Source organism: Rhinolophus ferrumequinum, chromosome 6 (assembly GCF_004115265.2).
Source record: "Rhinolophus ferrumequinum isolate MPI-CBG mRhiFer1 chromosome 6, mRhiFer1_v1.p, whole genome shotgun sequence".
NCBI classification, from domain to species: domain Eukaryota; kingdom Metazoa; phylum Chordata; class Mammalia; order Chiroptera; family Rhinolophidae; genus Rhinolophus; species Rhinolophus ferrumequinum.
In genome coordinates, this window is record NC_046289.1 from 67,589,343 (window position 1) to 67,605,701 (window position 16,359).

Genomic DNA, 16,359 nt, shown 5'->3' on the forward strand with positions numbered 1-16,359 from the left:
AGGGTCTTGTTCTGCCTGTGTCTTAACTTTTGGAAAAATGGCTTTTTCTAAAGGAGTTTTAGAAAAGTAGTAATAAGCCACACTATCCACCGTACACGGATTTCTACCTTAACATGGAAAATGCACATTTTTAGCGGTGTATAACTTTTATTACAAGGATCCTTTTATGGTAGTAGTAACATTAGTAATACTTAAAGAGTATATAACACGACTATCATATATGATATACTAGTTTTATTAGAGCTATGACTTATGACGTACAAAGCACTAATGTTACGCAACCCTCGTAATAATAGTCCTATGCGATAGGTATTATTTTGTTTTACAAATGAGGGAAATGAAGCTTTTGGAGTTTGGTTATCTGCAAGTGGAAAAGCAGGGATTCCAGGTTGTTGTCACCAAGTGTGTGTAAAGCACTAGGTTCTACTGGCCACAGATCTAGAACGTCATATGCTAATATTTTTAGCAACGATTAGGAAAGTTCATACATTATTATTGGCTTAAATATTATCCTTACAGGAAGAGAAAAACGGCAGACATAACATCTGTGGATTTTTTTCAATAGAAGGAAAATCAAGTGAAAATGTAAGGTGGTCAGGGAGGAAAAAGTCTTAAAAAGGTTTCTAAATTCATCCTAAGTGTCACATCCTTAGGCTAAATGGCAATGTAGACAAACTGACTGCCATCAAATGACAAGAATTTTAGGTTACTAAAGTGCAAATAAAACGAGAATTGTTTCTGTGAAAACACCAGCTGATTTCCACTACAGAGGTTAGGGTATCAGGGTTAGGGTGAGGTCCAGAACAGTAAGGTTCAGAATGTTCATTTAAAAATATACTATGACCCTTTACTTTGTAAATAGTAAGCATAATTAAGGTATTGGAAATCTTTTCCAGAATAAATTATCCCTATGGTGGAAAGGACAGTGGGCAGGAGGTGGGGAGATGAAGATTCTGGTCCTGCCTCTAATTAGCTGGCTCTGTGACCTTGGACGAGTCACTTGACCTCTCCAGACATCATTTTTGTCATGTGCACAGAGAAGCCTCTTGCCCCTTCCTCTTCTAAAATTCTTTCTGAGTTTATGAGTCAAACTTGTCTCGTCTTTGCCAATGACTCCATTTTACTTTCCACACACTTCTTAGGGAATTGTCAAGCAACCAACTGAAAATGCAATTCAATTCTCATATGAGTTTCTTTGCTCACTCCACGCCCCCATGCTTCTGTTTTTAACCCCTTTGTCATTGGGAAACACTTCAAGGATAGAGGGTAAGCAAGTGAGTAAGATGAAAATATTTTACCAAAGGACTGCGTTTTACATTTACACACAACACACTCATGTCCACTTTGCCATCTCTTTAGCTGTTCTGCTTCTCGATTTTCCTGTTATGTTGGACTGCGTTTTTAATTTATTTATCATTTACCGCAAAATGCTGCTTATAAAATTTTAACTTAGAAAACTAAGACAGATTCTTCTATTTAAATTAGACAGAAACCGAATATTTTTAGACTTCTACCTCCTAATTTTCCATGTGCAATGATTGAAATTCTAAATGCTGACAGAATTAATGAACTGATAGAATTGAAAGTTTTTAGGAAAATGATTTATGACGTAATTTTTCAGTGTATTAACAAAAACTGCATTACCATGTATAGCATACCAATCTCCTTTATCCTTAATGTGAAAATATTTTAACACTTCTTTTTGGGAGCATATTTTAAAACAAATATTACAAATATACATTCACTACATTGGAAAAATGTACTGTACTAAGTAGGAAATCCATACCCAGATGATATAAAGATCATGAAAGAGAAGAAAGGCACAGTCTGCAGCTGACCTTGAAACCTCAGCCTGGTTTTACTGGAAAACAAAAAATCAAAACACGTAAAAACTAAGGCACGTATAAGACCATCTAACAGAAGACAATCCTCAGATCTCAAGATCCTTAAGCAGAGCCCAAAACATACCCAATGTTTTTCATCAATAATGTCACTTAACTTGTAGGTGTTTACTGAGCACCTTCTAGTGTTTATCTTGCGTTTTTAAATCAACTCCTGTTGACATATTTATTAGGTTGGTGCAAAAGTAATTGCGGTTTTTGAAATTATTTTTAACCTTTTCAACTGCAATTACTTTTGCACCAACCTAATAGCGTATACGAATTACTAAGGTGATTTCAGCCACGGACAGACACTTCACTTTGTGTTACAGAACCAAGGGCAGTCACTGCTTGTTTTATTACTTAGGCCTGTGAACAAGGTTAAAGTTCTGTTCCAAATGCTCAGAATTTATTTGTACTTGCACTAAACACGAATGGCCTGGGGCAGGAATTGAAACTATGTGGCATCTATGTGAGCCCTACCCAAAGACTAGTACCCATAATCGATCATAACCCCATTTCCTACCCAACTGAACGCAGCCTCGGAGAATACTGTTCAATGGCAGTGAGTGCAGCCATCATAGGAAAATAGAAAACTATTTGCTGCCAGTGGTCTAGAATTAAACTATCTAATTAAAAACCTCATAGGTTTGCCTCTTTCCTTATTATACTGTGATTGCCTTTTCTGAAAATTTTAAATCTTTTGTTTTCATTTTGACAAGTAATGATTTCTTTTCAAGAAAGAAAGAAATGACCTTCCATTGCATATTTTTGAATTCCCCGCAGCACCTCCAACACTTCTAAATACACATTAGGGACTCAAAAAATACTTACATCTTGAGTAGCCTGAATACTAGAATTATAAGACAGAAATATCACACGGTGCCAGAAAGGGCCCGGTCTCAGGGACTTCTGTACCAGGTGTCGGTTGTCTCCAGGTACTCATGGAGGAATCACGTACCAAATTAAGTCCTGGGAAACTGGCAGAGCAAAGAAGAAATGTAGAAGTTCCAGTTCCTTTTCTGTTACAAGTTTCCCAAATGTGAGGAAATATGCCAAATGCCTTTGGCATTCAAATGATAATAGACTCTGAATTAATGACTAACAGGGAAACGCCCATTGAGTAGTTCATGGACAGTGTCTGTCCGGTTAGATCCTGTTGGCAAATGACTAAAGAACCCTTTTCTCCTGAGCCAGCCAGCAGCCACGTCTAGGACCAGGAAGCACTCTGCCACCAAGGCAGAATTACAAAAGTGAGCAATTCAAAGCACCATTTGCAGTTAATCAAGTAACTCCACTGAATACCCTGAAAGTTGTCCTCGAAACACATTTGACTTGGAGCCCTGACTTGATTTTAGGGGAAACTGTTTCTTAAATCGAAATGTAAATGTAAAGATAAGCCTTACGTCGTTTTTTAAAAAAGAGAACCAAAGATAAGATTTTACATGTTCTAGTTTATTTAGCAATATACTAGATAAACAACAATGTTCTAAGATTAAGACAAACTCAATGAAATTACATGATTTCCTTTTCAAACAGTATATGCATCCTAAAATAATCTGGTTGATGAATCTGCTGTATTTCAGATTTTGTGGGTTTCTAAAGTAATTAATCCCTTAATTAACAACAACATACTCGTCGTATATGATGGCTTTCCTCTGATTCCAGTACATACACCCAATTTGCAGCTGAAGAAAATAAGAAACAGTTAAAAGGTACCAATTACTTCTTTAATGCCAGTGAGTGAGAACACATTTAATATAAATTTAACAGTCACTCACTGGTTCATTCAACATTTATTGAACACCTGCTCTGTGCCAGGAACTCTGTTAGCTACTGGGGAACAGAGCAGTGAACAAGATAAATACAGTTTCTACTCTACGTTACGTTACAATCTAATCGGAAATTTTGCCATTAAACAACTACAGAAAGAAATAAGTCAACAATTGAGATAAATGTGGGACAAATAAAGGGTGCTCACATCTTTTGGTTTACTTATAAAACTATGGTTTCCTGCAGAAGTAGTTTTGATTATCTAAACAATATCTGAATTAAAATGACAGAGAAATAAAATGAAATAGAAAGTCTACTATAGACCCAGTAAATTGTTACTTGTGAATGTATCTGTTGAATATAAAAATGACAAAACATTTAAAAAAAAAAAAAAAAAGAAAATGCTAGTGATTCTAGAAGTACTTTTAACCAAGGCAGTCAGTTTCCAGGGGAATTCATGACCATTTTAGGTTAATGGTCATTGTCTTCATGTTCAGCCCTCAATTAAACCCTGAACTTCAATTGTTATTACTTAATTGACTTGGTTATATTTCATGTCAGCATTTCAAAATGACCTTTCTTTTAAAAAATAGAAATTACCCTGACATCGTACCTTGGGTCTATGCTGAGCCTGACATTGCTGCAGCGGTCCAGACTATCTTTATATATGGTTGGGCCTACAACTTGCTTAGCTTTGCAATCACGGGGGTACTCCCCACCGTCCTTGCTTATGCAATTAGACAGCTCCAGAGAAATTCAAGTGGCGAGGGAAAAAGAAAGAGAAAAACTAAATGTATCTGTTGCCACAATTATTATCAAAATGCCACAGAAACCCACGGATACCCATTTTATTCTAAGCACAGGGAATTAGACAGCCTTTCATACCTTGAGTAGCGTAATTAAATACTGTCAAATTATACTTATTTTAAAATGATACTACAGTATCTTTTTCTTATAATACAAGTGACTCCAAAAATTAAGTTGTTCCAATTAACTAGATGGAAACATAAATCCCTTTTCCTTAGACATGAAACAACAATAAGAACAAGTTAGATTTAATGAGTTGGATTTTATATAAAGTAGGTATGACGCCAAGATAGAACTTTGCTATAGTGACTGAAAAAATTAAGGCATCAAATGAGCATTTCCCCTCCCCCTGTACTGTGGAAAAGTTTTAAAAGTCTTTTTGAAGTACTTTGATCAAGCTTTGAAATCATTTTAGTGGATTACTATTGTATGAAAACTGTAATTTATAGGGCTTGACCTAAGCAGCTCTTTGTCTCACAGCCATATTCAAAACAATAGCAGGAAAGTGAAAAACACAAGGGGAACCCACACTGTTCTTGTTATTATTTAATTCCTAATTCCATCTTCCTTATTTAATCTTTGGAATCCAGGCATGTTATTAATCAAACAGGTTCAGACCATGGCTACTATACATTGGGAGGTTAGCTTTGGGTAACACAATTAGATGACCCAGGCCGTCCTCTTCCACCCTTCCTAAGAGCGACTTCACAGACAGGTTCAGAGAGGTGCTTCTCTAACTGGTGACGCTGCAGGCAAACTCGCATTGTTTACCTTTTGGCTTCCTCTCTAGTTAAGCTTGCTTTGTTCCTTAACCCTAATGGAGATTGTCTCCTCCCATCCTTGTCACAAAATAGTTAATGCTTTGAGGCAACTTGCTCCCATCTGATCACAGGAAAAATGGCAAGCTGCCCCTGAGATGAACCAGCTAGAAGTGTGCCGCTAACTAAATCATAAGGGCATTTTACTATATTAATTTGTAGTTTTAATCAGCTGAACGGCACCACTCAGGCTGAGAGTAGCTGTAAACCTCACACGTTCTTTTGGCTCCTTTTGCCAAAACATTTACCGACGGCCTAACTCTCCTACCATACCATAGTTGACCCTGTGAAATCTTGTTATCTTAGTTAAAAGTTTTGTGATCTTTCAGGTGCCCAGAGGACCTTGAATATTTCAGCATGTGGAGGATGTTTAGGCATGCTTTTCCCCAAACAGAACACGTCAATTGCTCTCTCCATACCCCCAACTTCCACTCCGAAGACAGATGGATCAGAGGACTTAGATGGGATGAATTTTGGTCTGGGATCATTTTCGAGAGAGAGAAAGGAGTCAAGGAGGAGTGACAAAGTGTAGAATACATGTCCATGTGGGAGGAAACTGGCAAAAGCTAGTGAAGGGGCAGATGGCCGAGAAGAGGTGGGAAGTGAAGAGACGAAAGCAGTCAAGATTAATTCCATCGAAACACCAGGTTTGGAGCAGGGAGCAGGTGAAAAGTGCAGACATCTAAGGTATGCTGGTTCCAGAAAGGAAGGGAAACAATGGGTGTAGCTCCTCCATGAGAAGCAAGTGAATTAACTGTTCACTTGGGCATTAATTACTGTGACCCACCGGGGATCATTTAGTGGATTACCTCATCCAGGGCTCCAAGCAAATCCCCTGGCGGGTTCCATGAGTTAATGCACACCCCAAAGAGTAACAATTCATCATCCTTTCCAGGGTGGAATCAAGCCTTGCTGATAATGAGCAGGGACACACACCTACGGTTAAAAGAAAATTATTTCCCCCGGAGATCCTGCTTTCTACTTTGGACCCCTGAACCTTCCCTTTTGTATGTGATTTCAGGAGTCTTTAGAAGAGTTGACATATACCTCACTAGAAGGCAAAAGATAACGACGATTTTCATTATCTTTTTTTGTTGTTGTTGTTGTGCGGGGCGGTGGTTTGAGATGGGGAAAGGAGTCTATGAAATCACTTTAAATATCAGTGCTGGATCAGCTTTGCTCTGAGCTGGTCCCCTGCCATGCTTCAAACAGGGTCTCTTATTTGTTTGTGAGAGCAGATGCTTGGCAAGTCTATATATGCCAGAGAGAACATCATTTAGTTTTACGTTTTACACACATGCCTGCTTTCTGGGTTGGCATAATTCATTAGCACGGTTTGCAGAGAGCTCCATAAAACAAGATCTGGCTTTAATGTTCATGATCTAATGACGACAGTAATAAAAAAAAGTTGTCATCCCATGTCTACTTTCCAGGGCTGATGTTTATACTGTCTAAACTAAAAAACAAACAAACAAGGAAACAAACAACACACATAGATATAACATAGATACGTATTTCTAACATAAAAGGAAAAGAACAAGGAAGCTCTAAGCTTCCAATTTGGGAACATTGCTCTCTTCCCCCCACAACCCTCCAACAAAAAGTAGTAGATATAATAATCACATTAGTTCTTATGTGGGAAAAAGCTTAGTTCTGAATAACTTGTAACTTTATCATAGTATGTACAGTTTATTGCTGGTTTCTTTCCCACTTTTAAGAGCCCAATTTTAAAACCTTATTCATAAAAGGAGGTGGTGCCTTTGGCGGAGGAGAACACCAATAGCTTCTCATAACACATTATGTCAGGGCACCAGGTAGAAGAATGACGACGAAATGCAAGCAACTCTTTTATATTTTAATTTATCTGTGCACTCTCATCATAAATTTGTTTAATGTAAAACAAACAAACCCTTGACAAGGGTTTAACAGTTTTCAACATCTGTGCAGATAAATGTAATTTATTCCTAAAGAAGAAAAAGCATTTTAGAGCTTGCCATGAAAACTGCTTTTAACAACAGTTTTGTTTAAGGCCTGTGTGTGTGTGTCTGTGTGTTTGTGTGCATGTATGAAGACAATAGCAGTGGTTTCAAATCATTCTATTTCACTCATAATACCTGCATGATACACTTTACACTAAAACAGAAGTTTGCCTGATACCTCCTTATAATTTCATTCTCTCTCTCTCTCTCTCTCTCTCTGTTTAATGCAACCCTCAGCAGAGTTAAAATCCACATGTTCAGACATGACATGTTTGGGTCCTACAAAAGGAAAAGCAATAGGTAGACGTTTAGAAACCTTATTAGGTACAAAATGAACAAAGTACTAAGGGCATATTTAGTCTTTTGAAAGAACTGAGCAATGTATACATAACTTAAACGTGTTTATAAAAACGTACATTTTTATTAATATTTCCAAGCTCACCAATTCAACATTATAAAAGTCATTAATAATGTTTTGTCAATATGGGGGCAAATACTTTACTAAATACATTTTTGGGTATAGATTAATCTTTAACTTCCCCAAAGATAGGTTTATAATGAATTTATTGATGTTTTGCTTCAGATTGAAATTTGATTTGCGGCATAAAAAGTGAATAAATTAAAGTGAACGAATATAAACTCTCCTTTATTTTGCTTATTGAAAATTGCCCTAGGTTTATTTCCAGTACACTTCACTTATTCAAAGCTGAACATTTCTAATGCCTAAATTATTTGAATGTTATATAATTATGTGGTATAAAACGCAGATAAAAAGCAGTGTACAGAATGTGCTTTAAAAAATTTTTACTCATAAAAGTACTATCAAACATACTGACAACTAGCCATGTTTAAAAATAAACTCTTGTCAAAGCTGGCACCGAGCTTCAATCGTCTCTCCTCAGCCCCCAGTCCAATGCAGGAGTATGCTTTCCAGACACGATGTAACTAATACTTTCAAATGAGATAAATGGAAAAGGTTTGGTGTTCAAATAAGTATTATAAAAAAAGAGGAAATTCTCATCAAGTATATTTTTCAGCTTGGCTTAATGCCATGGCAGTCAGGAAACCGTAAAGACTGGACAAAACAAGCATACGGCACAGGCTATACTTGAGGTTTACTGGGAGTCCTGCAGGTGAGGCGGGACATTTCGTTTCAGACTTGATGTCTTCAGCTTTGTTGGGCGTGTGCTCGATTATTCCATGACGATAATGCAATGCTGGGTATCTGTGAGTGTACATGAAGGGAAAGCGGGAGGGAGAGAGAATGAATGGAGGCTTAGGAAAAAAAAATAATAAGAGGGTGATTCGGCAACTGGGAGGAGAATTGAAAAATCACACCTTTCAGTCTCCACATTTTTTCTTTTGTTCAGTATTCAAGGAGAAACCATCCGGAAGGAAGAAAGATTATGACTATCTATAAACTAACTGTTTGACAGAGACAGAAATGCTGATAATGAGTGGGTTGTGTCTGTAGTTCTTGGCTGTTCACATCAGCAAGGGATGAAGGAAAACAGAAACTCTTGATATGTTTGTCTAAAGAGGTAGTGGTGTGACCACGGGCAGAAGAGTTCAGCTGGAGTTCAGGGCAGATGTTGCCAGGAGTTGACGCTGCAGGAAAGTAAAATTGCTTCCGGATTCACCTTTTCCTCCCAGCTTCTCTTCCAGGATCATCAGGGTCAAGCTATGCTATGGCATAAGGTGACGATGTCTGTGGGGAAACAGGCTTTGAGCAGGATGCCCCTCTCCCGGTTACAGTCTAGCTCCTGGATAAATCCATACCAATAGATGACGAGGCCCGGCCCAAATCTGTCAAAACAGCAGAAAATAACATACACATATAGTATCAACATAGTTCTAAAAAATCAACATAGTTCATCTTTGAAACACTGATACGATGATTAAATGATGTTACGGCACAACATTTTTAATTTGGTGGTTGTAATTATGACCAAACGTAGCCGAACTTATACCAAAGAGCTTATTTAATACAAGTATGACTTACCAGCCTGGGCAGATTTATTACTGTTCTTTCCAGGCACCTGAAGTATTTCGGATGTATGCACTATGCTAATTACCTTTCAGGAAGGTGTTATGAGCTTGTGCTGATGTGACTACTTAGCTGATGGAGGATAAAACCAGAGTCGAAACAGTGATGAGCTGGGGCACACCAGGCTTGGGATTTTAGTCTCCTAACATTTAGAAGTACTCTTTTAAAAACGAAACTGAGCCATTTTCAACTGAAGAAAAAGAAGGATATTTGAAAAAATAACTTTAAAACTGGAATGGCTCAGCATCCTCTTCTGGCTATTTTCTATTCATGGACCAATAGGGTCAGAAGTCCCTTCTGTCATCCATTCTTTCCGTCTTAAAAAAAAAAAAAAATTCATAGGATAACGGGGATTCTCATAGAGACATTCTCCCTGACCCTTCATTTTCTGCATTACAACCACTCTCAGTATAAACACGACATGAAGTTTGGTCGTAGATACTCATCATGAACACGAGGAATAATGTCGCATAGACTTGTGACCAACTGTAGACAGATGTAGGCTTAAAACCTCAATATTTCTAAATTGGGCCTCTGAATTATCTCCAGTTTGGTTAGCAGCAGACTCAGGAAGCTGCCCTACAGACTACTGCACCCGTCAGGAAGTTAAGACCTCTAGGCTGGGTTCATAAAGATGTAATCACTATCAATCACGGTGCACACAGAGATGTTTTGCACATCAGTTTCACGTTTTTCCTACTGAGAGTACTTAATTAAAGGGCAGCACTACTTTTGGTGTCGTGTTGCAGGAATTTTACAGTGAAATCATAAATTATGAATGTTGGGTTAGTAAAAGGATGTCTAAAAACAGAACTGCTTTCTGTATTCTGACATTACAGCAGGCTGAACCATGCTAGGCCACAAAGCTTTTTTCTTTCATGATTTATTATATGCTGTAGTGTATTTGCCAAAACTAACAGTACAGGATGGGCTGCGAGATACTGTATGCACAGGCATAAGTTCAACTGGGTGTCAAGGAGTGGTTTATTTGGGGATTCACATCCGTAAGGTAGCCAAGTTGGATGCAAGATTAATGAAAACTTTTTGCATCCCCTCCATGCAAGGACAAAATCATGCCATGGCCACTCATCAGCTCAACTTGTTCTAGGGGACACGGGAGCTGTGTATGGATGAGACGCCTTGGAGGACACCAGAGCTGTGGAGTGCCAGGCCCAGTGACATTTTCCTGAATTCAGGGATGGTTGCACATAGTGTCTTCTTCCTCAGGATCTCTGAGGAACTTTCCTGTGAGGTCACAAGAATCAGGCTACGTTGGCACGGGGTGTGTGGGCTCTAGTGCTGAAATGCTCACCAGCTGAAGCTCACACTGGGATGAGACTTTGCTTCCATTTAACCGAGGGTTTCTTAGTGGTAACTTTTAATCACAAACAATTGTCTGCAACTGGAACATGGATATTTGGTATCTTTATTTTACAAAAGCCTCTGTGATTATTAACAAATGATTTCAACGTTGTCAAAACACATCTGGGAAAAGCAGAAAGATCTGCGATTCTAAGGACCAGGTCTGAGAAGCCTCAAAGCTTCCCATCAACAAAGCAGCCCTGAGTCACAGCCTCCACAGACGCAACCCTGAGCTCAACACATTCCTCCATTGTATTCGGCAGCCATTCTGGAGACCATAATGTTCTTTAGAAAGGCACTGATATTTTTACAAAGGGAGAAAAAATATGGGATCTAAACAGTCATGGAAAAGAACAAAGGAATATATGGGGGTCATAAACAACAAGCCCAGTGTTTTAAAGATTTAATAAAACAAAAACACATATTACCAGCACTGAGAAAGTAAGAGCAGCCAGGACTTTCCCTGTGCAGCTAAATCATAAGCCAAAGGACATGCAGTATGACAGCTCTTTACAAAAATGGCATTTTCTGGGCAGAAAAGCCAGGCCGGGGAACACCTTAATGACCAAGAAAATGGACTCGTTTCACTTGTGAGGCAACAGATGAAATCTGCAACTCGCAAAGGTTTTTGCAAGATTGTGAGTTTGAGCATTTTGTGCAGGGGCTCCCGACCGGGATCCCCTGAAAGTAGTAACATGGGTTTGTGAACTACGTTCAGTACATATGACTAGTGACTCATCACGAGGCTCAGCCATGGATCTATGTGTTTGGTTGTTAGCTTTCAAATAGAATTATATTAACTTAGGCATTACTACCTCTCTCGTGTGGTTCCAAAGCTCTGATTGGAAATATGTGCTTATGTAATTAATTAAAAACGAGGAAAGACAGCTTCCTCTTGTCAATGGAAATTGGTAGACAGAGGCTTTCAAATTATGTGGTCTTTGAGGGACAAAAAAATAATAGGTACTTTAACGGGTGACAAGTTGGGAAATTTCACAGCAGAACAAGATCTGGCTTTGTTCCTGATACCTACTTGAGTGCATTTCTGAGCTTTCTACAACATATGAGGATCCAGAGATTATCAGATGCTGGCAAGATAAACTTGCAGCAACTTAACTGTTTATAAAGAGGCTGACCACATTAAGCAATTTTATATAATCAATTCCTTGGTTATTGGAACTCACAGAAAGGAACATTTTGGTGGACAATTAGAAAAACCAAGCAAGTCAACTGCAGCATTTTTGTCTAACAAGGTGTAAAACAGGGAGAAAAGGGGACCTACGAAATTTTTAGGTAGGTCAAGTACATGCCTGTGGGTTGAGTGAGTTCACCTTTTTTGATGCCTATCCCCATGCACTGTGGCACTACTGGACAAGAATGAGATCACTGCGAAGGCAAACATAACCTTTGTGACCAATAAAAATCAAAGAGACTATTAACAGTGTTTAAAAGAAAACAGAGTCCCTGGGTCTGAGGGAATGTGCAAAGCAGAGGTTTGGTCTGCTACTGGGATTGCAGCCCTCCCTACCAGCCCGGGGACACGCAGTAATGGGATGTCTACGAATATCTGAATTGATTCTGTAAACACATTTCAAGGTTGACTATAACTTTAATGTTACTATATACTCATGGTCAAGTAATAAGATCAAAGACTCCAAATGAATTTTAAAAACTCCTGGGGAGCAGGCACTGGAATGTCAGTGACTTTTGAACAAGTAATTTTGCCTGCAAATAAAATACCACCAAATTAGCAAAAATAACAAATACCTCTTGAAAAAAATGGGAGGTGAAAGTCAAGAGCTATGACAGATCTTGAGGGTATGAAAGATGAAGTTCCTCATAAATAATGACAACCCTGTAAATGTGCTTGAAATGTGTTTCTCTGGTTTTCTTCCATTTTAGATTATTTAGAGAAATTAAATAGGAGACTGTGGAACAAAAGCTGAGTACCCTTTTGTGGTTTTCGTGCATACCTGTCTCTCAAGGGTTATCTCTCTGTTTCACCATTCGTCTCTTCGCTATATTGTGTCACTGTTGAGGGCCATGTTCTATTTATACTCATGTCCTCCAGGCCTAGCACGGGGCGCCTGGTACATGGCAGATACCCTCAAGGACAAGGTAAAGAACACGGGGTTAGGAATAGCTGACAGCTTTGTACTGGTGACCGAGTCAGTGGCATCCCAGAGGCAGGCATGCTGGTAGGACTCGGCCATTGCTATGGCTTGGCATCTTTACTGGTGACCAAGATGAATACACAAGTTGCATACTTATGGATCATAGTGATAGTAATAACAGCTACAACAATGTTCATTAGTAACTTTCATGACACTTACTATGTACCAGACACTGTTCTAAGTACTTTACACATTCTGACTCATTTAATTTTCAAGTCAACTCCATGAGGTAGGTACAATTATTGTCCCCATTCTGCAAATGAACAAATGGACCGAGGCATGGAAAGTTATTAAGTATAATATAGTTATGTATTTACATATATACATATATATGTGCATATATATATAATTATATACATATATATATATATATATATATAATTTAATATCAATCTTGCCAAATTTCTCGTCGGTCAAAGGAGAGGGACCCGTTTTGGATCCCAGGCAGTCTGGTGCAGGGTCTGTGATTGTCTCACTATGATGCAGTGATCAGTCTACTTAACAGAGTGACATGGTTTTACACTTTAACCAGAAAAGGAGAGGAAGCGACCTCCGTACTGGTAAGACCAGGCCTAGAGAGTTTTGGAAGATTGTAGTGTCATATTTGAAGGAGAATATCTCTAGTCTGGAACTGACCCAGAGGAGAACTCTAGGGTATTTGAGGAACTGTTAGAATAGCAGAGTATGTGTGACCTAGAAATGAGCGCTTAGGATGCTCATTCGTCACTTTCTGATTTCTAAGGTGCTCTTGGGGAGAAGGGATTAGATTCATGCTGTAGCCCTTGAGCACAGACTCAGGGCAATGTTTGAACGTAACCAGGAATCAGATTTTGATTCAACATGAATAAACATTTTTCTACAACTGCAGTATTTGAAAACCCGGAGTCAGCTGCCTTGCAAATTAGGGACATTTCTGTGACTGGATCTGTTAAATCCAGGCTGGGCTTTTAGCAATTAAAAAAAAATTGAAGCAACACATAAAGATTTGGAGTTTTTATACAAAATCCTGCACAATCACCTTCCTCTGAGAAATTAATTGACAAGTCAACGATCAGTTGGAGCCAAGTCATGGCTGCCTCCTTTACACATGACGGGTGGTCTCAGGTGTGCCCCAAGCTCCACCATTCTGTTATTCTCCAAGCAGAGGCTCAGTGCCAGATGCCATTTACCATCATGCCTACACTGCAGATTTTCTTTAACTGGAGAGACCAACTTCTTCATATGCACATCTCTAGCAGATTTGGGTGAGCTAAACATAACCTCAGAGGGTTTCACGTTTCAAGAAAGAAATGGAAGGGGACGCGTTTCTTTTTTTATGTCCTGCCTACTTTGTGCATTTATGTTGCCCACCTGGCCTCTGTGGGCATTTGAGTTCTTGATTTCTGCCTTGAGATCTAACTCAGAGGTTCCCACACTCAGGGCAGAGATCCTTGAGGGATTGTGAAGAGATTGTAAGAGATCCTTATGCATTCCAAGCACTATCCTCAGATAGAAAAAAATACACATATCTTGTCTTATTTTAGAGATGTAGATAATAAAATAGAATTCACCGTAGCTTTCAGTTATTATGTATTTTCTAAGTACATGGAATCTAAAAGCACAGCTATAATTACATGGGGGGGTAGGTGGGCGGCAGAGTCAGCAAATATTCTTTCAGTTTGTTTTAAAGATTTTCAAATTTGACAAGATTCGGGGACATTGTTCTAATTAGTTCAATCTCCTTCTAGAGATGGATGTGTTCTGTAAAGGTGAACAGCAGACACAAAGGAGAGTCTATGATATTAAAGAAGTGTGAACACACTTAGCAACTTTGTCAGTAACCTGTCCCTACACATAAGGTTCATCGTCACAGTTAAAAATGAACTAGAGGCAAAGACACGTAGCTACCGTTCCAGGTTCCACTTACAACTCACTCTACTGAGAGCAGTCACACTGCTATCTATAGGAAGAAAGGTACAGAAAGGAAACATCAAACTAAACTGGGCAACAGCAGTAATGAAAGAAGAGCTACAGTAGTGGTGCTGGAGTTCTAAGTTGCAACGAAGAGTTGCAGACAGGTATTGTGGTGGGCTGACTTCTAAGATGGCCTCAATGGTCCTTGCCTTTTGCGACTCATGTCCTCCTATAATCCCCTCCTGTTGGGTGTGGGCTGGGCTAGTGACTTGCTTCTAACAGAAAAATATAGCAAAAGCAATAGGATGTCACTTCTGTGATTAGGTTACAAGAGACTAACTTCCATCTTGCTATCAGACACTCTCCTGACTTGTTGGTTTACATACCTTGAGACGAACTGCCGTTTGGGCGAGGCCCAGGTGGCCTGTGGCCTGTGGCCAGCAGCCAGTGAGTTACTTTGGCCCTCAGCCCAACAGCTCATGAGGAACGAAATCCTGCCAACCACCCCTGAGTGATCTCGGGAGTGGGTCTTTCCTCAGTCACATCTTCAAATGAAACCACACACCCTGGGCCAATATCTTGAATGCAGCCTGTGAGAGACAGTGAAGAAGAGGATCCCACTAAGCTATGTCCATATTCCTGACTCACAGAAAAAAATGAGATGACAAATGTGTGTTATTTTAAGTCATTTAGTTTTGGGGTAATTTGTGATATGGCAATACATAACTAACATATATACTACATACTTGAGTAATCAAATACCATTCTTTACATTTGCAGTATGAAGAGTGCTGTTGGCTATAGATTGGCTTTTTTTTTTCAGTTACCTTTTTTTTTTTTCCCCAGCACCCTGAATTTATAGCAGAAGAGGTTACTGAATAAGATTATTAATAAGTAGCAATTCTCCATCAAGGCAAGTCAGTTATGAAGCAAATCTGTGTTTTTACACTGACATAGCTTCTTGGTTCCTAACTTAGACTATACACCACCACCCCTCCTTGCTGCATATTTAGGACACTGGGGTTACCCAAAGAGGTAAAGAAGTCATATATGAAATGAAAAATCCTTAATGTTTTCTCTAGTGCTGTGATTTTGTGATTAAATTTGGTTACAAGGCTTCTGAAGTTGCAAATTTGAAGGGGATGAAGATAGGGTGTGGGAGACTGGTTACAGGAAGAATACTTTGCCAGTTGAGGACAGCTGATAAACAGGGAGGAGATTTTTTTTTTTTAAACTGCAATTGTGGCAATCCAAAGCTATTTAGTGTTGGGACAAATAGACTCTGTCAATTTCAACAGGTGCTGAGACAGTCCAGGAAAAATAGATGCCGGTTACATTTTGTTCAGTTAAGAAAGGCAGCGTAATCTGTAACATATTTTTAAAAGACTGTCACCAACAATGTTTTAAAAATGGTACTTTGGAGAGTAAATTCTTAGTTTTCCAGAAAAATGTAGCTATCCCCAGATAGTCGCTGAGCGTGTCAGATTGTAAATGTTGGACAGAATATGGTATAATTTAGAAATCACGTCTTTCAGTCCAAGGTTTTCTATAACTCTCTGAGAAACTCGGAGGGACAGACAGAAAATATGGGCTCCCAAATTCAGGAAGGACTTGCTTCTTCTTTCT

The 16,359-nt window shown here is 38.9% G+C and overlaps 1 protein-coding gene across 5 annotated transcripts in view; it reads right to left on the minus strand.

Moving 5' to 3' along the window:
- Positions 1 to 3,314: 3,314 nt before the first annotated feature.
- Positions 3,315 to 16,359, minus strand: part of CDIN1 (CDAN1 interacting nuclease 1) — a 221,473-nt gene continuing 208,428 nt past the window's right edge. For 4 of the 5 annotated variants that reach the window (XM_033109082.1, XM_033109080.1, XM_033109081.1 and 1 more), the window contains one exon: positions 3,315 to 9,063. In XM_033109082.1, the coding sequence (XP_032964973.1) occupies positions 8,934 to 9,063 (130 nt within the window). In that variant the 3' untranslated portion in view covers positions 3,315 to 8,933. The remainder of the gene's footprint in view (positions 9,064 to 16,359) is intronic. The other variant, XR_004423269.1, reaches the window with a different exon arrangement.